Source organism: Jatropha curcas, chromosome 8 (assembly GCF_041381405.1).
Source record: "Jatropha curcas cultivar XTBG-Jc1 chromosome 8, XTBG_Jcur_1.0, whole genome shotgun sequence".
Classification (NCBI taxonomy): domain Eukaryota; kingdom Viridiplantae; phylum Streptophyta; class Magnoliopsida; order Malpighiales; family Euphorbiaceae; genus Jatropha; species Jatropha curcas.
Window position 1 is genome coordinate 233,721 of NC_143158.1, and position 26,388 is coordinate 260,108.

A 26,388-nucleotide genomic window follows, 5' to 3' on the forward strand; every position below is an offset into this window, starting at 1 on the left:
AGCCACACGCAGGCTACCAGTCATTCCTCAAATTATTAGTTATAGTTGATATGGAAAAGCAAACACTCCTCTCCTAATTAAAAATCAGAGCTTGGAGTTGAATATATATAAACCACAAGTCATGCCCTGCAAATTGCAATCATAAATGCTGAGAGCGATTTGAAGAAATGGATGGCCGATAAAGAAAGCTAAAAGAGAAACCAAGAACTGGTGAATCATATGGAAAGGTGGGAGCTGACAGCCAAACATCTTTTATCCATTGGATGAATCCTACACAGTTGATTACATTGTGTTATAAGAACCCATAATTTTTTTAAAAATTTTTATGTATACCCAAAAGAAACAAAGATATGCACAGGTGTGGTTCACATGCAAAGAAAGAAAGCAAGCACCTTGTGAGTTTCATTTTTCTCTGATGGGTGTTTTTTCTGATTGTAATCATTTGGATGGTAAAGTGTAAGGCCCTTTTTCGATCGACCTTCTCATCACTATCACCATACCACTATTGAGCAATATAACACAAAAAGGCCTTACCAAATCTTCCACTTTTTATCTCTTAGTGGGTATTGCGCTTACACTCTTTACAAATCATGCTCTTCATGACTCTCTCTCTTTCCACCAATTTCTTTCAAGATTAGATTCTTATAAGATAACAAAAAGAGTTGTCTTTCACAAGGAATGGTCCTCTTCATGAGGTTTGGTTTGGAAATTGGAGATGTAATATGTAGAGTCAGCTCTCAACTTTGAAGTTAAAAACTTGTGACATTGTCACATGCTACTAACTCTCCATCACAACTACCTTACCCTCCTTTTATAACTCTTCTTTAACTTCTCTTTTATCTTGTTTTACATTTTCTATGCCTAAGCTTGAAACAGAGCATGTGAGACCATTTCTCTACACTCTTGAAAGAAACACCTGCTCTGCTTCCATTGGCCTCTTACTATTGGTTGATGTTTCTCCTTCCTAACAGTATTTCTTCCAGTAAAATTGAAAAGCATTGTTGTTTTCCCGTGAAAAATCTTCAGGAGTCATCTGCTTGATTGAAGAACCTTTAGCATTATTTTATCTGCACAATTGCAATTATGTGTCAATCTGAAGCTGGTCTTCTTTACCCATTAATTGTGGCGCCTTGGATGTGTTGTTTCTTTATTCTTCTTTTTTAAATAATTCTTTTTCGTAAAATTTTCAATTAATTAATAATTAATCAATCTGTGTCCTAACTTTGACACGTATATCAATACTTTATTTGATAGTTTGTTAATTTATCCTTTTTTTTATAGGAAAGTGACAAAGATTATCAATTTAATTCTTTTTGAAAAAAAAAATATTATTATTAACTTATAAAAAATAAAACAAGAAAATAAATAATTAATTCAGAGCATTTTAAATTAGTATGTAGACACGTATTATGAGAGAGAGAGAATATAATATTTTTATTTTTCACAATTTTGGGGAATCACTCCTTCTGTGGCCTAATCAAGGGCCCTTCTTGAAAATGGTCCCTGCTGTATATATATATATATTGAAATTAATTAATTAATTAATTAGGTCGCCATGTATGTATTTTTGTTGGTAAAGGATAATTTGTAACATAATGCTCTATTGATAAAGAAGAATTTAGTCCATTCATTAGGTGATATGATATCAATTCATTCATAGGTATATATGCTCTACCCACTTTCCTTAGTGCTTGTCTACTCCAAAATATGAACCACGTAATGCCCTGTTTGTTGTTTTTCTATTTTTCAATTTTGAAAGAAATACCTATCATTTACATTTATTATTTTTGTTATTTCATATTTTTAAAACAATAAAAAACAAAATTCATTCTTTTTTTTTTTTCAATTCAATTTCCAAAAAATAAATTTTTATTTCGAAAAATGGAAATTGAAAACTAAGAAGACAAGAATTAGAAACTAAAACCCCTTAAAGGATTATTTGTTTCAAGAATAAATTGGCATGTAAGACGGAAAAAGATAAAGGAAGCCAGTCAAGACGGCGTTGATCCATTTTTTTAATACATGAAAAAAATCATGAAATTGCAATATGCATTCATAAAGAATATATTACAATACTGTAATTTCAGCTGACTGATGCAATTATAATTTCAAATACAAATGGCATAAAATGGAAGTAGAAATTGAGTGAAACAAGCAACTATCTTGACTGAAACTTTATATATATACAACACAAAATGTGATGTAATTATTCCGTCGCTCACCCCCTTGTTCGAGTGCCTGTCTTCAAAGGAATGAACCAATTGCTCACAGTTACCTAAGAATCTTCTTTGTGAGGTACACATCAATAGGACAGTGATAATAAATAAAAAGCAATGGTGCCAAGGAAATTGGAGGCTTTATAGGCACTCTTTTTTTTTTTTTTTTTTTTTTTTTTTTGGTACATAATAATGGTATTCTTTTGTTGAAGCTGAAGCAGGTCTTTTCAATGGAGTAGGTGGGGACCTTAGGAAGGAACCAATTTCTCTTCGTTCACTGAAAATAGTCATGAACACTAGAAATGGCTGTTGCTGTTGCTGTTGCTGTGAGTGGGAATATAATATATTCCCTTAGTAATTTATAGGCCAACTATGCCATTTTCTTTCAACTGTAACCACTACATGTTTGTCCCCCCAATCAAACCTAAGTATAGATCATGTAACTACAAATTTGCAATTGTTTTAGAGGGGACATAATAGGTTTGATTTAAACATATTAACAGTTTATGGGATGTTCGTTAAAAAATTTCACTGGGAATTCGTGTGCTTGAGAGTCACTGGTGATTAAATAAATCAAAATTTTACTATGATTGTAATTTTAAAGAGACGCGAAAGCGAAAGCATACAACTATTAACCCACGAATTGGTAAATGAACATCAACAATTATAAATTTCAGTAAAATTAAGTCGGAATAACCTTAAAATAGGATTTGATTTTAATAAAACATCCCAGCGAAGGCAAACTTCTAATGCCTTAATAAAAGGGTTATAGCTCAGTGTGTGGATTATTTGGGACAGGTCAAACTTTAACAACGAGAAATTGTACGTTTTGCGGTACGGATTTGGCTATCATAATTAAGTATTAAGCAATGGGCAGTTATAGCATGTGATGGTGATTGCTGGTGACAAAAACAGAACCTAATGCCTTGCAAAGACCGGAATGCTAAAAAGACTAGTTGCATTTGCCAATTAGTCTTTGGCCGCTGCGTCAATCTTTAAATATTCACGTTATAGATACTCATATGACTATTCTTTTGAAATTCTTAAATGTATTTTTGTTTAATAGGAAAAGGAAGTAAAGTTGAAGAAAGAATAACAATTAATTAGGCACAATTAAGAAACTTGAAGTGCATTGGACAAGAAAAATCAAACTAGTGTGTTAATTGAGGATAGGTAATCGTGGGTTGTGGAAGAAAACACCATGCAAATGCAAGACTTTTCCCACTAGAGACAGAAGGGGGCGTTTCATGTCTATATACTATTCCATGCCAATTTAATGAAGAAAGCTTTAGTTAGATGGCCAAAGATAAGCTTCATTTTCAAGTCAATGTTATCATTCATAGTAATGAAAATGAATATATATATATATATATATATATTTATATTTATCATGGTTATTAAAGCGAGCTTGACTTTCAGCGGATCATTCTGAAAAATCGGTGAATCGATTTTAAAATTGAGCTGATTTTATTTTTGTAAGGTTATTTCTACGTCTAACAATGTGTGAAAGAAATACACTTTAATGATAATGTTTAAGTGCATGAATGCAATTGATGATGAAGGGTGCTAAAAAGATGTGTCATTTCTTAAAATTCATACATTCTTAAAATTGGTGATGAAGGGCAGTCATTAACCAACCCAACTGAGGTGTTGAGGCTCCAACTTGAACCACCACCGCTCTTTGACCAATCCAACCTAATCTAAATTCAGATGATGCAAAGGACTAGTAGGCATGATTTTAAACTACGAGTCAGAAAGCTAAAAATCCGTTAATGCAACGAATGGGTCATTTTGACAACAAACACGCAAATATAAATAAACAATGACCCACATTTCATAATAATCTTACAAGCATTTCGCATTTGCCAGTGGGAAATGGGAGCCAATGACTTGACTGCCACCAAATCTGGAGGATTATTACGAATCCCTTCCAAGTTTGTTCTTTGAATTCCCCACCGTTAACAAACAACACACTCCCTATACTATATTATATTTACACACCTAACCTAAGGAAAATAATAATAATAATAATAATAAATTGTTCGAGAAATTTATGTGATTTAATTATTTTTTAAATTACTGTATAAAAATTTAAAACATAAGTAAAAATTAAGGAAACAAAATTGACAATTCTTACTTACGTTTGTGCACGTTGTGATTGGATTTGGAATTGGAGGGTGAAACATTCTTAATAGTCTAAGGTTAAAAGTCGTGACATGATGATGATTTCAACGCCAAAATTTGTTGGACACATGATATATACGGCTAGCCTACATACCAAAAGTCAATTTCATATTAGTTAATGTGATTTTGCAAGTCAATTACCGCCGTGTCCTTGTCGCGTGAACTCTACTAATAATTAAATATTAGTCCATAATTAAATTGCCTTTTAAATGTTAAATAGTTAAAATTGTTTATTTTATAGTAATTCAATTTATCCTAACTAACATCTAATATCAAGCGTACGGTTGAACACGAACACTGTACTTTGAATCAGTTAAGGTTTTAGTCCTGACGCGTACCGAACATTTATTTATTAGCTGTTTTTGGAAAAAAAAATTAAAAAATAATTTAATTATATTAAAAAAATATTGTATTGCCGTTCACATAATTTAATTATTTTTTTAATTAGGCTCCGTTTGTTTTCGTGAAATAACTTGCAGGAAAATAATTTACTGAAAAGTATTTTCATGGAAAATATTTTTTTCTTGAAAAATATTTTCCAAATGACTTATTTTTCGTTGTTTGGTTGTAATATTAAAAATTAGTTAAAAATATTAAAATCTATATCTCATAAGACCATAAAAAATATAATAATAATAGAAATTTTATAATTTAAAAATTTTATTATTAAATATGAAAAGAAGCAAAAAATATAAATTATGAAACACAGACTTATAAGATTACTAATGTCCGAAAAATATTTTACTCTCTCTAGAATAAGAAGTTATTTTCCTTAAAAAATGATTTAATTTGACAAGAAAAATATTTTATGTTAACTTATTTTCCTGAACGCCCCAAACAATGAAAAATTATAAAAAATATTTTTTTTAATTATTTTACATATAAAAATTTTGAAGCCAAATAAAAGTCATCAAAGAGAATACAATGGAAACACAAATTATGTTGTTTGAATTAAATTATTTCAGACTAAGTTTGAGCAAATAGGAATTTGAAAAGAAACCATAAGGATGGACTCCCAAATGCTGTGTAAAGGACACGCTGTTTAATTAATCCTTTAAAACAACATGGAGGAAACTTATGGTGGTTGTGCAAACAATCCGACCACCCACAATTTGCGACGCTAAGGAAACCCAAGCTCTATAGCGTCGACTAGATCCAGCCATCGAGCCACCCACCGCCATAGGCTCCCACGTAATCTGGTTAAGGAAAGCGAGCGTGAGAGAAAGGAAGATTGCGCATTGATTTCTGCTGAAGTTATAACTCTGTTTTTTGTATTTGCCCCACGCGCATTTTCCCACGGTCTATAATTTGTCACTTCAAGTCGTTTCTAGTTTTATACTACTAAACTAATCAATTACCAAATAATTTAATTGATTTCTTTCCAATAAAAATTCAAAGTATTTTACATTTTTTGAACTTCATATATTCCCTATAAAAATTTTAAAAATTAATCTTTAAATTATAGTCAAATTATTATTTGAATACCTTTGTTTTTTAAATTAACTATAAAGTTCTTAAATAATAGTTTTATGAACATTTTGATCATTCCATCCAAGATAATAAGATGAAAGTGTTAACATAATCACAAATTAAAAATGTTAAAGTTAATTTTTGAATTTCTCATGTGTTAATTTGATTATAATTCAAGGCTAAATCTTTTTTTTTTTTTTTTAAAAAAAAAAGAGTTGACAAAATTAATCAAAATGTCATATGTGATAAATTTGAGATAATATATATAGGTCGTAAACGAGCTAACTCAAATATATTACCGTTAAACTCAACCTCATCTTGATGAAGGTATAAATTAGTTTGAGCTTGACTCAATTTCATAAATATGAATACTTAAGCTCGAGTTCATCTCATGTATTAAATATGTTCGCTAAAAATGCTTGAACTTAGCTCGTTAGATTTATCGAATGAGCTTAGACGAATTTATTTGAGCTAAGTTTGATATATTAACAGTAATTTGATTCATTTGCAATCTTAAGTTTATACAGTATTTTCAAATATAGAAGATTTTTTTTTAATGAAAGATTTACGGCTATGGTTTTAAGCCAATGCTAGTAAGTTTATAGATGAGGATTCAATTGATTTGGTTTAAATTAAAATTAGAACAGTTTTATTCAATTTAAATGATTTTTAGATAAATGTATATATTTATTTTTTTTTGGTTTAATACCAATCGAACCAAATCAAATAAAAGAAAATTTAATTTTTTCTTTCAAACCAAAATAAAGCCTAATCCAATTAAATCTAATAGATTCAATTCGGAAATGTGTTGCGCCCTAATCCGACTGAGATTTTGCTTCCCACAAGTTGAACTTCAGCGGATTGCATTATTACGGCGAGAAAAGCAAAAGATGTACTTTTCCAAAAAGGAAAAGAAAAGTTTGTGAAGGCTTGCCTGGGGACGTTAGTAACCGGAGCATCTTCCAAGTTTCACCACCCGTCTCCTACGTTTGCACGCAATGAGCGCGTGGCAGGTCAAAATTGACAAAGGGCATAAAGTGCAAGTTGGTAGACCCCACCTCAGCTTTCTATAACCCAGAGTCCGGGTATATATAGCAACTCGAATGGCCTAGTTCAAGGGTCGAGATATAGAGAGAGACCAATTTTCTTCTCTCCACTAATTAGACTTCGCCACTTCTACTGCTCCTCCTCCTCGGATTATGAGTGTCTGAGTGCGCTCTTCTCTCCATCTCGCTTGTTACATATAATCTATCGCAGAGTCTTCCAATAATTAACCGAAGATGTCGACCAAGGGCGGCATCAGTCTGGAGGAGATAAAAAACGAGTCTGTTGATCTGGTATTCTCATATTTTTCGATTCTTATTTCGATTCTTTTTTATATTTTTTAATTTAGAAAAACACAAGTTGGTTCTATTTAATTGTCACTGTAATCGTAAGATCATGATCGTATTTTTTCTTGCATAAACATAAGTGCTCTATGCAAGCTGGAGATCTCGTGGAGTTAATGTGTGGTAGACCATTTATGTTTGGCTATTTTCTCCTCTTCTTCGTTCTTATAATTATTTTACATTGTTATTGACACCAGTTCTCCATGGAAGAATGACAAACAATTTCTTTGACAATATGCTTTAGTTTTGTTTCTGCTTTTCTATCTGTGTAAAGTTTTTTTTTATGAGAATACCGGTGAATAAAGTGGTTTGGAGAGAATATATTTTTAAATAAAAAATAAAATAGTTTTAATTTATTCTTTTGATTTTATATTTTATTTGATATTAAGAGTTGTTTTTTTACCATAGGAGACTGGTGACAGAATCTGATTAGGTTTTGGTTAAAATTTTATTTAAAAAAAAAAAATCTTCTATTTCCTTAACTTTTTCTGCACATCTTATCGCCGATGTTATATTCAACAATCGCGTCGAAACTTTCGTGAACAGTACATGGTTGGGTAATTGGGGTGGGTGAAGGATTTTCCACAAGAAGATGATAGAAGACTTTTTGGTTGGCCTCGGTGACGTGGATTTTTCTATTTTTCTTTTTTCCTTTTTTTCTTTTTTTAATCTAAAGTATTGAAAAGAAAATAGATAATTATCACGGGTCCGTGAGCGTTTTCTCCTTACAGATCTAGGGCGACGCAACTTTAATTCACTTGATATTTAGTGACAGTTAGGGCTCAATCTAGTGAGGTGGAAACATCAATGGTCTAAAAAAATAGGTGATTCTATTGCTTGGGCTTGAATATAACGCTCCCAATCACATGAAACAAGTGGGATCACATCGCACGTATCTTCAAAGTTACGTAGCCAATCCCTCTATTGGTTCTTTATTTTCCTTTTTGTTAAAAAAATATTTTGTTTTAATCTCCCCTTCTGTTTTGGTTCATGTGATCTACTAATTCCTTTCGTGTATTATTTATTCTTCCGTAAAAATAGCTCGATTGTGATTTTTAGAATTTCTATTTTATTTGCATTAATATGCATCTCTAATCAAATACTGAAACGATTAATGTCAAATCTCATACTTTCTTTGTACGGAATGAGTACTTAATTTCCTTAAGAGGTGTATTGGGATACGGGAGTTCTTCCGTGGTACTTTACGTTACATGTTAGAATTTTGACGGATGAGATGTGAAATTTTACTTAGTTGACTTTAGACCATGTCCGTTGTTCACATATTGGACGGATTAGAATAGCGCATATACTGATACACCTAGCTTACACCGACTTGTTTAATAATTTTCACACAATAATTCTTGTCGGGACTTCCCTTACAAAATCATAAACGAAGTATCCTTTATTTTCTTAATTATTGATATTTTTGTCAAATTAATTTATTTTCAATTCTCTCTCAATCAAACATTAAAATTACAAAAAAAAAAAAAGATCATTTGCATCACCGAGCATAGAACTTGGATTTTGGTAGACTTGCCTGTTGGGATCCTCTTCGCGACTTGGTTGAAATAATTGTGCTTATCTAATTTTCCACCTAATGGGCGCTAAAATTAAGCTTAAATAAACTGCATTCTTTAAGAACATAACCATTGATGTGATGGTTGATGGATGGCACATATTCTATTTACTCCTATTTCTGATTTTGGGGAAATTTAAGTAATAATATATCCAACCCAAATCCAAAGGCCTCAAATCACTCCCTTGGCGGCCACTGGATCGTCCAATTTGTCTGCTTGAATTTGTTTGTTACATTTTTCCACGAACTCCTACCGCAGGGAATTTAGATTAGTTCAAGTCTGAGGGATATCGAGATAGGTGTAAATTCGTTTTCTGCAGTTTAGAACTTCAACTAAACAACCCTGTTTACTTTCAGGAACGGATTCCTATAGAGGAAGTTTTTGAACAGCTGAAATGTACCAGGGAAGGTCTTTCTTCAGAGGAAGGAGCCAATCGGCTTCAAGTTTTTGGACCGAACAAATTAGAAGAGAAAAAGGTCAGTTTGGCAATCTAATGGTCTCGTAGGTGGTCCTTTTTATAAAATATCAGTTTCTCAAAATTTGAAGTAATTCTACATTTTGCAAACAGGAGAGCAAAATTCTCAAGTTTTTGGGCTTTATGTGGAATCCATTGTCATGGGTCATGGAAGCTGCTGCTCTGATGGCCATAGCTTTGGCAAATGGTGATGGAAGACCTCCAGACTGGCAGGACTTTGTTGGCATTGTTGCATTGTTGTTCATAAACTCCACAATCAGTTTCATCGAAGAAAACAATGCTGGAAATGCCGCAGCAGCCCTCATGGCTGGTCTTGCTCCCAAAACCAAGGTGATAAGCACATAGTTGTCAGACATTAACTGCTTGGTTCAGTTGTTGGAATTATTCCTATTAACAGTTTTTCAATCCCTTCATGTGGAAAAATGTAGGTTCTCAGAGATGGCAGATGGACTGAGCAGGAAGCTGCAATTTTGGTTCCTGGAGACATTATCAGCATTAAATTGGGAGATATAATTCCCGCTGATGCCCGTCTTCTTGAGGGTGATCCTTTAAAGGTTGATCAATCTGCCCTTACTGGGGAGTCTCTTCCTGTTACTAAGAACCCTTCAGATGAAGTGTTTTCAGGCTCAACGTGTAAGCAGGGTGAAATTGAAGCGGTTGTTATTGCCACTGGTGTGCATACCTTTTTTGGTAAAGCTGCTCATCTGGTGGACAGCACCAATCAAGTTGGACATTTCCAAAAAGTTCTGACTGCCATTGGTAACTTCTGCATTTGCTCAATTGCTGTTGGAATCATTGTTGAACTTATAGTCATGTACCCAATACAGAATCGCAAGTACAGAGATGGAATTGATAACTTATTGGTTCTCTTGATTGGAGGAATTCCCATTGCTATGCCAACTGTTTTATCAGTCACCATGGCTATTGGTTCGCACAGGCTTTCTCAACAGGGCGCAATTACCAAGAGAATGACAGCCATTGAGGAAATGGCAGGCATGGATGTTCTCTGCAGTGACAAGACTGGAACTCTGACCCTGAACAAGCTGACCGTTGACAGGAGTCTAATTGAAGTGTTTGCAAAGGGTGTGGACAAAGAGTATGTTATCCTTCTTGCTGCTAGAGCGTCAAGGACTGAAAATCAGGATGCTATTGATGCTGCAATTGTAGGAATGCTTGCAGACCCTAAGGAGGTATAAGCTTTTAATGCCTACTTTCTCCTTTGTTGTCTTATTCTAATCTTTCACAGAGTCACAGGTTAGCCCATAATAAATTTAATAATTGGGCAGGCACGAGCCGGTATTAGAGAGGTTCATTTCTTTCCATTCAACCCTGTGGACAAGAGGACTGCCCTGACATACATAGATTCTGATGGAAACTGGCACCGAGCTAGCAAAGGTGCACCTGAGCAGGTAAATACTGCTTTTCTTCGTATCAACACCTGGAGCATGAAACATTGAGGGAGAGAACTGCTAATTCTTTTTTTTTTTTTACTTTTTGTGCCTTATAACAGATATTAACCCTATGCAATTGCAAGGAGGATGTAAAGAGAAAGGTGCACTCTGTGATTGATAAGTTTGCTGAACGTGGGCTTCGGTCTTTAGCTGTTGCAAGACAGGTCCTTGATTTGATGATCTTATCTACTTCTGTTTCTTGTTTAACTGAAAAATCTATAATATCAATGTTAACTCAATGATTCTTGTACAGGAAGTACCTGAGAAAACAAAAGAGAGTCCAGGTGGGCCATGGCAGTTTGTTGGATTGCTGCCTCTTTTTGATCCTCCCAGGCATGACAGTGCTGAAACCATTAGAAGAGCGCTCAACCTTGGCGTGAATGTCAAGATGATTACTGGTAATAATTCTTAAACTGACTTCAACTTTCTTTTGAAAAATAATCATTGCTTATATATTGTATGACCTTTCTTGATGCACAGGGGATCAGCTTGCTATCGCCAAGGAAACTGGTCGCAGGCTTGGAATGGGAACTAACATGTATCCATCTTCGTCATTGCTTGGCCAAGACAAGGATGCTTCTATTGCAGCCCTCCCTGTAGATGAGCTGATTGAAAAGGCTGATGGATTTGCTGGAGTTTTCCCAGGTGATTTTTGGTTTCTGTTATGGGAACTTCTAAAATTCCACTCAATTTATACTTTCTAGGAGCCATTTTCCATGGTCATATAAATATTGTTTAACTATTCTGCATTCTCGAACATCCATGCTCCAAGGTGATTAATGGCAGGATATTTATGAATTTTTGCCGTACTGTTTGTTGCATGCTTCTTTGATAGAACATGCAATAGTTAATAGCACCACCTTCGTTTCTCTTTTTGTTTCTCAAATTTGTAACTATGCTTCCTTGTTTTTGACGCCTCTTTTGTATTTTAACAGAACACAAGTACGAAATTGTTAAGCGGCTACAGGAGAGGAAGCACATCTGTGGAATGACAGGGGATGGTGTTAATGATGCACCAGCTTTGAAGAAGGCAGATATTGGAATTGCTGTTGCTGATGCTACTGATGCTGCCCGAGGTGCTTCTGACATCGTCCTTACTGAACCTGGGCTTAGTGTGATTATTAGTGCAGTCCTGACCAGCAGAGCCATCTTCCAAAGGATGAAGAACTACACTGTGAGTTGCAGTTTCTCCTATTTTTGCTACTGCATTTCAAACATTGTGGCATTCTATTAATAATCCAAGCTTACTGAATGTTGTGTTTTCTCTTTTGCAGATATATGCAGTCTCAATTACAATCCGTATTGTAGTGAGTACCAAAATTCATTTTAGATTAGCATAAATTATTGTCAAGTTGTTCCTGATCTTTATTTTAATCTCTCTGTTTGTTTATAATATGGCAGTTTGGCTTCATGTTTATCGCCTTAATATGGAAATATGACTTTGCCCCATTCATGGTTCTAATTATTGCCATCCTAAACGATGGTGAGCTCTTGGGCAAACTTTTGTTTTTTTATTTTTTATTTTTTAATATTAACCAGTTTGTTTTAACGTTTTACCATTTTTTATGCCATAAGCATTTGTCTGATTGTGTGAATCAATTTGCGTCTAGGGACAATCATGACAATATCAAAAGATCGAGTGAAACCATCTCCACAGCCAGATAGCTGGAAACTTAAAGAGATATTTTCCACTGGTATTGTTCTTGGAGGTTACTTGGCCCTAATGACAGTGTTGTTTTTCTGGGCTATGAAAGATACCGACTTCTTCTCGGTAAGAAAATACTCCATCTATATCTGCGAGAAAGGCAGACACAGTTAGCTTTGACTTCTTGATCTCTCGTATATTTATGTATTTATCCATCCAGGACAAGTTCGGGGTAAGATCATTGCGATACAAAGATCGTGAAATGATGGCAGCTTTATACTTGCAAGTGAGTATTGTGAGCCAGGCCCTCATTTTTGTCACAAGATCTCGCAGCTGGTCCTTTGTTGAACGTCCTGGACTTCTTCTTGTCGGTGCATTCATAGTTGCTCAGCTGGTGAGGCTTAATAAAATTATCCTGGTTAAATGAACTCATTATGAGATGTATTTTTTTCCCCAAATAATGATTCTATTTTAACTAACGCACAGATAGCAACGTTGATAGCCGTTTATGCGAACTGGGGTTTTGCTCGTATAGAGGGGTGTGGGTGGGGATGGGCTGGCGTAATCTGGCTATATAGTGTGGTTACTTATGTGCCACTTGATCTCCTCAAATTTGCAATTCGCTACATTCTGAGCGGCAAGGCCTGGGATAATCTTTTGGAGAACAAGGTGCGTTTTCCTTTTTTGGGTAAAATGGAATCCTGAGTGAAATTACTTCTTCTACTGATCATTCGTTTTTCTTCTTAAAACAGACTGCCTTTACAACAAAGAAAGACTACGGAAAAGAAGAGAGAGAAGCCCAATGGGCCACAGCTCAGAGGACACTTCATGGCCTTCAACCACCCGAAACCAACAACTTCTTTGGTGAAAAGAGTGGTTACAGGGAGCTTTCAGAGATCGCAGAGCAAGCCAAGCGACGGGCGGAGGTTGCAAGGTTAGCAAGCAGTTTTCATTTTGCATATATTAAATACGGTCTCATTTTTCTTTTAATATTTCTGACAAAGGAAACGTTGATTTTTGCAGGCTGAGGGAGCTAAATACCCTTAAGGGGCATGTTGAGTCGGTGGTGAAGCTTAAGGGACTTGACATTGACACAATTCAACAACATTACACAGTTTAATGAAGTTACAGGTCTCGAAAGAGGGAAAAGAAGAAAGACATGATGACGAACAATGCCTAATTGAAAATTTTCTCTAGATTAGAATGATATTTACTCTTGCTATAATTTGTGATACTTTTTGTTTTTTTGGGTTCGCTTTTGTGGACAGAGGAGAGTAATTCTCCTTCAAGAGCTATAAGTATTAGTTATATAATTTTACTCAGTTTTTCGTTGGTGAACAACTTTCTATCTATCTTTAATTTTACGGGCTTTCCGTCATTTTTCGGCACCCGCATGTACAAGTTAGAGCTCAGAAAACAGAAAGCATCCTGCTAAGAGGTGTTCTTTCCTCTGCCCACTTATATAATATAAATAGTTTAAAATTATTGTACATGTTTAAAGAAATAATTAATTTTTTTAAATATAATAAAACAAGGGTAATATGATTTTTTATTTCACAACATTAAATTTTCTCTGCTCCAAAATATAAATCACTTAATATTTTTGCATGGAATTAAAGAAGCAAGGGTAATTAAAGATAATTAGTATATCCATATAAATAGGAGCAAAATTGAAAAAAATCATTTATTACTTTTAAAATGACTTTATATCTTAGGACGGGAAGAATATTATCTACTATAAAAGTAAAATTAGATAAAAATCATTTATTGATCCTCAAAATATTTCATATATTTTGAGACAATCACCTTTTGAAACGGAGAAAGTAATAAATTGTCTTGATTTCCCTATAGGATACACAGGTACCATGTAACTGCAAACCCTCCTTCTTTGATTATTATTTATTTTTATTTTTTTGGGTGCGCTTCACTTCATCTAAATTTGTTAAGATAGTGATGACAAGGAAATTTCACTGCAAACACAAAAATTAAAATATTAAAATGTTAGAAAATTGTTTTATCATGTTAAAATGATCAAACATTCTTTATTGTTGTTTTGTATATCCATCAATTTCACCTCAGATTAAAATGAGCATATATGCAGTAATGACAGAACACTACAGTTCAGAAGTTGTAAATGAAATATTCAATAGGCAACATATGCGAAGAATAAATCATACTGCTCTGCAATCTGATAAACCAAGTTTGTTTACAATCTTGCATATGGCATACCAATTTACAACTCACTAATAAGAGTCATAATTAACAAAGGGGATCTTGTGTGCTGGGTAATTGTTGTATGCTACTACATCCTATTGTGCTAAGAGCTTTGTACATTGAACGTTTGCTGCAAAAATAAAGCAGCATCAAGTTGAGCTCGTATCCTGAAATATTTGCCGAATGGCTTGAGGCAGATTCAGTACAATCTCTGCATAAGCTGTGACAGAGACAGAGTATGACACATTATTATAAGAAAAGAAAACGAATACAAAAGGCAAGCAGTCATAAGAATGGCAAAGCGGTAATACTCCATAAAGGTAGTCATATATTAGAATGTTACCAAAATATATTACATCCTCTACTGTGTATGTTGACAATCATGTCTTGCAATGGGGAATGAAAAACTAATTATCATAAAAGGAAAGACCTTATCATGAGTCGACCTTGCTCTTAATTCACTGGAATCACAAAAATATTCAGAGATAAGAAAACATAGGCTCAGAATTATGTGTAGGTGTAAGTACTTAGGGAGAGACTATGGATCATCAATAAAATCCAATTCTTGTTTCTGTGACAAAAACCTTCATTTTACTGCACCTTGCCAATGCATGACGACCTTATTAAGATTACTTTGACTTTTGACTAAGAAGCTTATATGCCCCTAAGTACAGATTGAATTCTATTCATATTTGTGTGTTAGTTTTTTGTTCTTTTACTAGGTGAGTAGGAGAAAACATAAAGAAAGGAAAAACCAGAGGGAAGCATCATCTAATGGAAAGCTCCACCTCGACAATAGAAACTACACATTTGAGAGAAAGTAACACCTTCAGGTAAACTCATTGTTCGTAAAGCATCCTCTGCATATGATAAGCGAGCTGGACTTGGGAGACTTCCCACTGCTCCATTTTTCTTTGTTGGCCATGTGAACACTCTGACTCTAGTTGGCAGTACACAGATCAGATCTGCATATCTAAGACTGACTGTTACCTTGCTGCAACAAGAAATATATAGTAAAAAATCAGTTTAAAAGTGCATAATGATATATGTATCTGATGTACAAAATACAGTACTTTTCCCATAGCTTATATAATATTATTGCTCATTACATGTTTAGATTTTATAAGTGAAAATATGGAAGGTAAAATTTAAACCAAAATGAAGCAGGAGTCATTAAAACCTAGTGATGGGAATCAAATAAAAGTTTGCAGAATGACCATTCCAGTAATTGTTAGCAGAGCTAAGGTCCAAAGGAACAATTTAGACAAAAATGAATTGTGACGAATGCAGTGCCTCAAAAGGACTAACCAATCAAAATCATCTAATACGAATTCTATCATATGGTATGGAAGGCTATGGTACAGCTCTCCAATTTGATTTCCATACAACTCCTTAATAAGCCGAACCTGCACAAGAATATGAAAGAAAGTGAGACAGAAAATAATCACAGCCTATGCATGTAAAACTACTTTTCCAATGGAACTAGGAAAACAAATTAATCCTTCAAATTGTAAAACAACTTTTCCAATGGAACTAGGAAAGCAAATTAAGTCTTCAACAATTTCCAACAGCCAAGAATTATCCATCAAAGAAATATTTCCATCTTACGCTGAAAAACTAACTTAAATTCATCAAGGAAAGAATCCCTCCATTGTTTAGGCAATTGAACTAAGAGAAGAAAATTCCTGAAGGAGATTGCCCAAGAAAAATATAAGCCTCCAAAACCAAGACTGCCACTGTCTCCTTCCCTATATGAACTAGTCATGTCAGATGCAAAAGGCTGAGACGAACTATCTTACTAAAGTTTTTTGAAGTTCAAGAAACTGATAAAATCAACCTTGATTAATACAAACTAACTGAAAGGGTAATTCAATCTCGGACAATATTATTAGATTTTTCCATATTTCTGTTATTTCCTTTTATCTATATGTTTCTGGGATCCTGATGAGAGCCAGTAGTTTGGGGCTAATGTCGATCTATGTTTTACAGGGTTAGGTAAACAAACAAATCAAAAAAAATTATATCTCCAGTAAAAACAAAATAAGGGCCCTCTATAACTTTTAGATCTAGCAGGGCTCAATGAACTACACCTAAAGATTCACAAACAAATATCTCAAGTTGAAAATAGTCACTTGCAACAGCGAAAAGAGTGGACAAAACGTTAAATTCATTTCTGCAAATATTCAAAGATCCATGGCTTTAAGAAATCCACTGAAAGACTTGGATTTTGAAAAAAAGTTGTGTTTGGTAAACAGGGATCAATTTGTCAGCAAAAGCATCTCAAATAGAACAACCTAAGTGTTAATCGAAGCATGGCCTGGACTATTAATATGAACAATAACATCATACCTGTTCCCTTCTATCAACATAAGCCTGCAGTAGTTCTCCGACATAATCTATAAATCTCTGGAAGTAAATCATTAAGCAACATTAAGATAGCTCAAACATTACAGCAACATCAAACAAAAAAAAAAAAAAGACATGTTAGGAAAACCAACCTTACCATAGCATTGGAAGAAAGAAGATCATTTTCTGCTTCTCGAATTGGCAGAAAGAAAGGAATTGTGTGTTCAAGGACAGTCATCTTTTCAAGAAAGGACTTGCTCTCAAGCACACAATGATACAGTTCACAAGGTTCTCCTGAAAAAAATAGAGAAATAGATAAATTGGCTTTCCAATTGCATAAACCAATGGATGACATCTGCCAAAGGAACAAATGAATAAAACAATTTAACAGAACTTTTTATATGGAAAGTTTTATGCATCATATTATGTTAAAATTTCAAAGTTTAACAAGAAATCATTTTGTAAATCATAGTGCAGCATTCCTCTTGAAAGGAAAAATGAAAAAGTACAAGGTAAGCTCTGAGCTTAAATATTGAAAACTTTTAAATGTAAGGCCAGAGCTCAAGTATTCAAAAAAAGAAGTTTAATTTAGGTTTTTTCAGTAAATATTTTTTAGAAGACTACAAAAAGCACAAGAGAATCCAGCTATCCAGCTATTCGATGATCTAAAATAAAATGGCTATTGACCTCAAGCCTGTTGTCACAGAACACTGAGCAGTAATAACAAGCATGGCCTAAACATTAGACGCTAATTGCTACATATAGACAACATGGATTATGGCAGAACTATACTTGTAACGGATGCTATAGGATGTACATCAAAATACCTGCAAAAGATGTCTCATATTGAATGCCAATTCTTGCCCCTTCTAAACAACAAATCACCTGTTCACATAAAGCTAATATTCAATACATGACTTGCCTCAAAAAATCTGTCAATCAGAACCTATATTAACTATTATTGACATCCTTTCCATGAGTCACTCTGGGTCCTAACAATAACTTCAAACGTAACTGTCTTTTTCCAAATTAATATTTGTCATGCAGGCATCAAATGAGCAACATTAGTTAACATGCAGCTGGAGAAAGTTTTTTGTCCCAATCCCCAAGTGCAATTCACAAAGAGAACCTGCTTCTAGGAAAGATTACCTTATTTCCAGCTCTATATGTAATTTTATCCTCAGAGTTATGACCTAGCACATTCAAATCCCCTGTCATTGCCTTTCTGTCAGCCTCCATGTGAACCTGATGAAATGGCAAGATAGTATATTAAACATTTCATCAATACCCAAATAACATAAAGTAGATAGAAAGAAAAGACAGTGAATAGTGTTGCCAAATGTATAAAGACAAATATTGTAAATTTTAAGATAGATATTGATTCACTCATATATTTCAAAATTGGATTATGATGAGATGATAACCATCCAACTACTGCAAAGTATTCAATGAAGTTATACCCTCTCTCTTATTGTAGCTAATAGCCCATCATTCCAATCTTCACCATCCAAATAAACCTCTGCGAGAAAAAAATAAGTCAAAATAAATAAAAAAGCATTTTACAAACAATAAATTAAGGTATGAGAATGATTAAATTGGATGCTAATGAATAAAAGGTGAGGAAGAGGGAAACAGAGACAGATCATCCACACTTAGAACACGAGTTACAAAGCTATAGTGAACCCTGATGTGCTGTTAGTTTAAGCAGCTTTAATGCATGCTACATGTGCCAAAAATTACCTTGAGTTTGAGATGCTCGTGCAGCTTCAAATTCCTTCTGTAGACGCTCAAATATCATCTTATCAGAATCCCTAATGAGATCAATAAGATAAACAAGTAAGATTCCCATGAAAAACAACCTTTTATACTTGCATTGCAATCATTGCAGAACCAAAGTATAGCCCAAGAAAGATATGCAGCATACAACAACATGAGCACATAAAACCCAAAGCTTTCCACAATTATAGGAAATTATAAAAATTTGAAGCACATTAATGGACAAGGTGAATGATGTCTTCAGAAGTCAAAGAAAGTTATACCTGGAAAGACGCTCTGCCAATTCGGCATGCCTCTTGATGATATTTGCAACTGTCAAAGAGAAAAATAAGCTTCTAAAAGTACCAAAGACAAAACCATATCAGAAAAATCCATAACAAAGAGACAAGTAGGGAACAACTGATGCGTACATCTAGCTCGTGTGGTCTCCAACCGAATATCTTCCTCTTGCAAAAAGCTCTGTGATACAATAGAACATTACTATAATCAACAAAAGGAGGGAAATTCAATTTGTTGAAATAAATAATAGTAACTGTAGGCAATTTATAAGTTCATCAAGTTGGAATTTCCATAATCAGTAATAAGAAACAAAATGCAAGAATAATACCACTTCTCCCATTAGCTGGAATGGACGCATCGCAATCAGTTCAAGTTGCTGCATCTCCACACACATTATTCATCAGTTTTCATGTACAGATTGCCATTTACTCAACTTATTCGGAAAAAAAAAAAAAAGAAATAGAGATTATCAGCAATAAACACGCAAAGATGAGTAAATTGAGAGATTGCTTAAAAAATTGAACAATTGTAATACACAACCGAATCTTGAGCAGAGCAGCAAAATATAAATAGAGATGAATAATAAAATGGCGGTAAAAAACGAAAAAAAAAAAGGAAATAAATTGACCTTGCGAGAAGAGTCCCCGGCAAAGGGATTCTTCTTTTGCCTCTTCTTCAGCGACTCCTCCGTTTCGCTGTCCATTGATGCTCTGAAATTGAGAGGTGGAATTAGAAGAATTAAGACACAGATGAAGGAAGAAGGACAGAAAATAGTTGGTTACAAACAGCGACACTGTGAACGGATTCACAATTAGATTTTAGGGTTATACGAATCGGGTGGAGCTCCGGATCCGAGACTTTTTTTTTTTATTTTTCTTTTTAATTTTACCATATGTGAATATATTGATTTGAAGAAATATTAGCGCGCACATATGAACATGTATTGCAAAATTATATATTCGTTTGTATTTAATTTATAAACATTATTAAAAAATAGATAATTAAATGAGTTTTATAAGCTAGATATATAAATTCACATCTTACACTTTATAATAAAAATATTTGCTATTTCAAACTTTTCGAGATTCCATAAATTTATTAAATTTATAAACATTGCACCTCTTTAAATCTTTTAGAATTATGGTATAATGTTAACCAAATTGCTAAATTCATGAGCATAATGAATTTCTCAAATGGTGTGCATTATCATAAAAATTTTATTTGTTAAATACATAAGTGAAGTTATATAGTTTAGCATTTTTTATTATATATCATAATAAAATATGATTTTTCGTAGTTTATGTAATAAAAGATAATTTCAAATGAAATAAATAGAACAAAATTTTTTTTTTCTATAAATTTCTTTCCTCATCACCAATTGATTGGTTCTCTCTCTTTTTTTTTATTGTATCTTAATAAGATATTACTAAAAGAAATAAAATAAAAATATTTACGTAGAGTATAGTTTAAATAAAAATGTATTTTTTTATTTTCTATTTTTTTATTTATTATTTACTACTTATATTATATATTTAATTATAATATATCCCTCTATCTTGAGAGAGTATAGGGGGCATAATAAAAAAATGACAAAAGATATTTTATTTACATCTAATCTTAAGAGAGGGGCCATGTCCCTCCTTTTTCATTATTGATTCTGTAGCTGATTTTAGATGATGCAAATTGATTATTTTCCTTAAAAAATATAAATTTGAACATTTATTAACCAAATGGAAAAGAAAATATATTTAAGTTAAATTTTTTAAACTCTATTCGTTTCTAAAAAATAATTTACCTTAAAAGGGAAAATTTCCTTTTATTTATTTTCTATTATTTGATTAAAATATTAAAAATTAATTAAAAATATCAAATTTATAATTTACAAAAATATTTAAATTTTATAAATTATAAAAATATTTAAAATTTCTAAGCTTTTAAAATTTTATTATTAAATATGAAAACAAAATGCATAAAAAAGATAAATATCTTATTTATCCATTATATTGCAACTTTGGAAATTATAATAAATGTACATATTATTTAAAATTTTACAATTTAAATCTCAAGAGATACTTTTGATTCAATTTTGATTGTATTCGAATTTGAGTTATTTACCTATCATCTCAGTGAAAATACCAGCATGACCACATTTGTTTACTACTATCTTGTTCTTTTAATTATAAAATAGCTTTGGAGTTTTATTATTTAAATTATAACCTTATTTTTAAACATATCCCTCACAATATTATCTGTCATATTGTAATTAAAAAATAATAATCTATCAATAGTGAAAATATTGTATTTTTAGCAATCACTATGTGATGGTTTTTATTGATGGAAATGAGTAATTCTATCTAAATATTTCATAAATTCACATAAAATATTTTCTTGATTGAATAAAAATAAACCACGATCGTGAAACCAATAAATTTATTGTACTCTTGAATTACCATTTTGTAAGAGAGAAAAATTATATAATTCTATAATTTTAATTACTTTTTATTGTCAATGAAATTTAAATCACTTAATTTTACTTCTAAAATTACTCTTTAAGTTTTTGAATTTTATTTTTTTATCAAAAAATGGAATGTGAATTTTATGAATTTTAAATTCGATAAACCTAACACTTTATTTTTCTTTTATTTCACTTTTAAGTTTTATTAACTTTCGACACCAATATATTTCTAAAAGAATTTGACATCATTAATTATTTTTTAAAATATATAATTTCCTTTTTGAAATATTTTGTATAATCTCTTGCATCAATATTACACGTAAATACGATTAACCATCAATTGCACATAAATTAAAAATTTATTTGTGCAACTATTAAAAGATAAAAAAAAATATTTTTGCAATTATTAAAAGATTAATTATGCATTAATAAAACTATTTATAATATATATAATATCTAGATTGAAATCTCACAAATGTAAAAAAAAAAAAAAAAAATTACATCAAAGCAAGGAAAGGGGAAAATGTAAAAAAAAAAAAAAAAAAAAAAGAGGTTTTTAGTAGTAAAAAATAATTAAAAACATGAAAAACATACGAAAAACAAGGGAAATTTTAGAAAAAAAAAAAACGGAAAACCAAGAAATCGAGAAATTGCAAGAGGCGAGCAAAGAAAGAAAAGAGAAAAGAGAGAAGAAATAAAAAAGAAAAAAGAAAAACGAAGAAATAAATAAAAAGAAAAGAAAAGTAATAGCGGGCAGGCAGGCAGGGAGGGAGGGATCGAGCTACACAAACAAAGCAAAGCTGAAAGCTCTCTCTATTACAAATCAGCAACACCGAAATTATGCACTTGAAAACAGATTAAAGAAAATAAAGAGTGTAGAAATAGAAATAAAGCGCGAAGAATCGAAATCCCAAAGTGAGTTGGAGCCTCTCGAATCGATTTCTCTGCAATTGGTGAAGTTGGTTAAGGTCAGAGCTCCATAAATCTCTCAACCTTAATCTCACACTCTTCACTTTAACTTTTCAGTCTTTCATTGCGCTTCTTTTCTCTGCAATTCGAATTTTATCTGCAATTGGTGCTCTGTTTTCAACTCAATCTCCCAGCTTCACTGATCTCTCATTTCAACTTCAAATTTCTATATTTGAAGTTTCGAGCTCTTAAATTCTTTGTCAAAATTTTCAAGCCGGGTGGGGGTGGGTGGCGAGTTTTATCATTGCAGTAATATACTTTTACGGTTCGTGCAGTTACGTGCCATCAAGTTTGCTGATTCAGACTTAGGGTTTTAATTTATTATGTGTTCGAATCAATTTGGCTTGATTTCGGGGTTTAGAATAAGCTTAATGACTGAGTTTGATCTCTAGGGTTTTGGCGTTTTGGCAAAAATGAGATTTGAATTTGCATTGTATGATTTCTGGGCGGGTGAATTTTGGGTCGTTTGGAAACCGAAATAACTATATTCTGGTTGGTAATTGACGTTTTCACCATTCTGTGCATACTATTTCAAGTCTGTTTATTTTGAGATACACGGAGCTTGCAGTTCACTTGCACTGAATTGATATGCGGGTTGGTGAATTTGTGCTTGTTTGGAGGCGAGTATAACAGTATTTTGTAGTGCTACCGGGTGTCTAGGGGTCTTGTAGTTCTGTTGGATGGTGGATAAATCTGTTGGTTGAGAAATGCAACCTCAGCAGAGCTCCAGAATTGATTTGGTTGAATTGAAAGCTCAGATAGTGAAGAAGGTTGGAATTGAGAGGTTCAAGAAGTATTTTTATTGCTTGAATAGGTTTTTGAGTCAGAAGCTGAGCAAGAGTGACTTCGACAAGTCATGTTTTCGCTTGCTTGGAAGGGAGAATCTTCCCCTGCACAATCAGCTTATCCGCTCCATATTGAAGAATGCATGTCAGGCCAAGACCCCACCACCTGTTTACGAGGCGGGTCCCGCAAAATCTGCAATACAAATAGCAAAAAGCTCTCCAGGTAGAGAAGATGGGCAAGAACAAAGTGGATCCCTTCTTCCAAATCAGAATCAAAATGTGTCCATTTGGTCGAATGGGGTTTTGTCAATGTCCCCACGGAAGATTAGGTCAGGGATGCGTGATCGTAAGCCCAGAGATAGGCCTAGCCCACTTGGTCCCACTGGGAAAGTTGAATGTGTCTCGCATCAATCAACTGGTGCAGAAGATAGTGGCAGTAAGGTTATTATGGATAATGGAGAATTGCCTCCATATGATTATCAGAGACAAGTACAGAATCTTCAAGCAGTTGCTGACCAACCTGAGAATGAAAGGGAAGGGTCAGTTCAACGGCTCTTTGAAAAACCAACGCCGCATAGCAAAGACCAGACAGCTTTTGTGGAAGATGGGGAAGAAGTTGAGCAAGCAAACCGCTTGAGTTTATCTAGAAGTCCACTGCTTGCACCTCTTGGGATTCCATTTTATTCAGCTAGTGTGGGTTGTGCTCGCAAAGCTGCACCAACAACAACTAGTGGTGATTTCATCAGCTATTATGACAGTGGTGGATTGTCTGACACAGAAAGGCTGAGGAGACGCATGGAACACATTGCAGCTGCACAGGGTGTCAGTGGGGTTTCGGTAGAATGTGCAAATACTCTGAATAATATGTTGGATGTGTACTTGAAAGGGTTGATCAGGTCTTGTGTTCAGTTGGTGGTAGCAAGGTCTCCACATGATCCAAGAAAGCACATCATCCATAAGCAACAAGTTCAGGGCAAGGTTATCAATGGCATGTGGCCAAGTAATCACTTACACATACAGAATAGTAGTGGATCAATGGAAGTTATGCATGAACAGAGACCACGTTGTTCAATATCTTTGCTTGATTTTAAGGTTGCCATGGAGCTAAATCCACAGCAGCTTGGAGAAGATTGGCCATTGCTGCTGGAGAAAATCTGCATGCATGCATTTGAGGATTGAAACATTCGCATGAAGATTTGCTGTGCCAAAGCTGTAATTGGGTGTCGCTGTCCCGGTTCAAAACCCTTGACAACTGTTGTTGGAAGTGTTGATGATCCAGTTCTATTCTTCCATGAAGAACCAGGTAGCTCCCCCTTCACATGAAGCTCCGCCCTTGCAAGATGAAATTCTGGGTTTGAGCATGCAAGTGTCTTTTTTTCCTCCTGCAGACCCTATATGAATCAGGAAATTAGTTAACAGCAACCAGGCAAGGGAAACTTTTAAATAGAATGCCCATGATTAGTTGCTCTGTTGTATGATAAGCATGTGTTGGCTGAATCATGCCTTCGCTACAGATCTGAAGTTCATCTGTACAATATACAGCCAATGAAGAGGAAATCTATGACAGTTTTGCAGGGATACTCTTATGTAGCTTGGGGAAAGGTAAAATCACTGGTGTAAGAGCTGCAGTGTTGCTCTTTATGTATTTTTAAATCTGAGAATTGATTGAAATTCCAATATTAATAACACATTGACATCTACTGACTTGTCTGTATGCTTTGAATAAGAAATTGCGTCTAAATGACACCTAAATAATCTAGCTGCTGAGTTTATTACTGCATCATCTTGTGTTCTCAACGAGACTGGCTTTTGAGCTCTTAATTATCATTATAAAAAGTTTATTACTGCTACTTTTCCCTATTACTGTGACAAAGTAAATATAGAGTTTTCACTGTGGCTAGAAAGAGTCAAGTATAGCTGCGTATGAATTGAAAATTTTGACAATCTCAAATAGGCTATTTGCACAACTTAGGAATAACACTGAGGAATATTTTGATAAGCATATTAATGATGAACACTGTAAAGATGGTAAATAATTTGTTGATAATTTAAATGAGAAAAGCAATTAATAGTATGGCCAAAACTGAGTTCAGATTGGTACAGAATTTTTCTATTGATTTGAATTCTCTGGGACTAGGTTTATTATGAGTCACATTTTAGTATACCTAAATCCTCACGCACATTGTAGAATCAAGCTGCAATTCAGAATATTCATGTGAGATTTTGTATAAGGCAACTGATCAATTCATCAAATTTGCACGGTGCTGGCTAACAATTTGCCATGACTGCTCGGATCACAGGGATAAAAGTTTTTCAGGCATTTGAATTTGTAAGGACATATATTACTCTACCCATTCTCTTCATGAAGAGACCTAAACCCCCTTTTGAATAATTCTCTGCAGATTATGTCAGTTTCTCTTTGCTAGTCTTTGGGGCAATGCTTATTGGTACGACAGAAAGTACTGGTGTCATTACAACTATTTCGCATTGTCCTCTGAAGGGGCAGGTCTTATGATTAGTTGTAGGAATTTCAGAATTGAACTGGCCTGTTCTTACCAAATGCAAAGGCAGATTTATGAAGAGTGCACGGGTGGTAATAATGATTAATTTATTTTCTCATGTTATATTTCTATATTTTTATTGTGCGTCATGAATGATGCAGGATGTTCTTTACTTTGTGGATTCCATGCTATGTCATTATTTTGGTACCTCTTGAAAACCCTGGAAAGAGAAAATTATGTGCATCTAAACATTAGAAATGATGTTAGAGCTTAGTCATTATTAGTCATTAGAATATGTTTGCAATGTATGTGGGAATTAATGGCAAGCCATATCTTGTCTAAAGGATAGTTCAAAATGATGTTGTGCCCTGGTTTCATTTATCAGATATGGATAAGATAGCAAGTACATACCATAAACGCTCCTATTTTGTTACTTGAAGAAGATAAAAATGAAAGTGGTTGTTCTTGAAGATGCAGGAGAAGTAGACCAGTCCATTTACTTGAGGTTTATTGCTATTGGCATCACATTTTGCTCAGTTCATTTAAGTGCTTGTCCACAAAGCATTGCCTGTTGCATGCAGCAGTGAATTGACAATTTCTATGAATCGTATCACAGGTGAGAATTGCTTTTTGAGCTGCCATTTGCAGTGATTGGCA

The 26,388-nt window shown here is 33.6% G+C and overlaps 3 protein-coding genes and 1 long non-coding RNA gene across 4 annotated transcripts; 2 read left to right on the plus strand and 2 right to left on the minus strand.

Moving 5' to 3' along the window:
- Positions 1 to 235: 235 nt before the first annotated feature.
- Positions 236 to 796, minus strand: LOC119369776 (uncharacterized). The gene is made up of 2 exons (XR_005177318.2): positions 393 to 796; positions 236 to 270 (listed from the first exon to the last, which is right to left on the minus strand). It is a non-coding gene; the product is annotated as an uncharacterized LOC119369776 (long non-coding RNA).
- A 6,180-nt stretch (positions 797 to 6,976) lies between these two features.
- HA5 (plasma membrane H+-ATPase) lies at positions 6,977 to 13,747 on the plus strand. The gene is made up of 16 exons (XM_012220947.4): positions 6,977 to 7,207; positions 9,192 to 9,311; positions 9,404 to 9,640; positions 9,739 to 10,500; positions 10,597 to 10,719; positions 10,821 to 10,925; positions 11,015 to 11,159; positions 11,242 to 11,406; positions 11,697 to 11,935; positions 12,036 to 12,068; positions 12,163 to 12,244; positions 12,372 to 12,532; positions 12,627 to 12,800; positions 12,893 to 13,075; positions 13,159 to 13,340; positions 13,430 to 13,747. Exons 1-16 carry the CDS (start codon positions 7,151 to 7,153, stop codon positions 13,524 to 13,526), a joined length of 2,865 nt encoding a protein of 954 aa, XP_012076337.1. The 5' UTR covers positions 6,977 to 7,150; the 3' UTR covers positions 13,527 to 13,747.
- An 817-nt stretch (positions 13,748 to 14,564) lies between these two features.
- On the minus strand, positions 14,565 to 19,817 carry LOC105637477 (centromere protein O). Its single transcript, XM_012220948.4, has 13 exons — positions 19,650 to 19,817; positions 19,350 to 19,397; positions 19,153 to 19,201; positions 19,006 to 19,054; positions 18,707 to 18,777; positions 18,427 to 18,485; positions 18,116 to 18,211; positions 17,794 to 17,851; positions 17,124 to 17,260; positions 16,970 to 17,026; positions 15,929 to 16,026; positions 15,448 to 15,614; positions 14,565 to 14,840 (listed from the first exon to the last, which is right to left on the minus strand). The coding sequence occupies exons 1-13, from the start codon at positions 19,722 to 19,724 to the stop codon at positions 14,770 to 14,772; spliced, it is 1,035 nt and encodes a 344-aa protein (XP_012076338.1). The 5' UTR covers positions 19,725 to 19,817; the 3' UTR covers positions 14,565 to 14,769.
- Positions 19,818 to 22,192: 2,375 nt separating this feature from the next.
- Positions 22,193 to 24,944, plus strand: LOC105637478 (transcriptional regulator of RNA polII, SAGA, subunit). The gene is made up of 2 exons (XM_012220949.4): positions 22,193 to 22,444; positions 22,721 to 24,944. The coding sequence occupies exon 2, from the start codon at positions 23,153 to 23,155 to the stop codon at positions 24,407 to 24,409; it is 1,257 nt and encodes a 418-aa protein (XP_012076339.1). The 5' UTR covers positions 22,193 to 22,444; positions 22,721 to 23,152; the 3' UTR covers positions 24,410 to 24,944.
- The last annotated feature ends 1,444 nt before the right edge of the window (positions 24,945 to 26,388 follow it).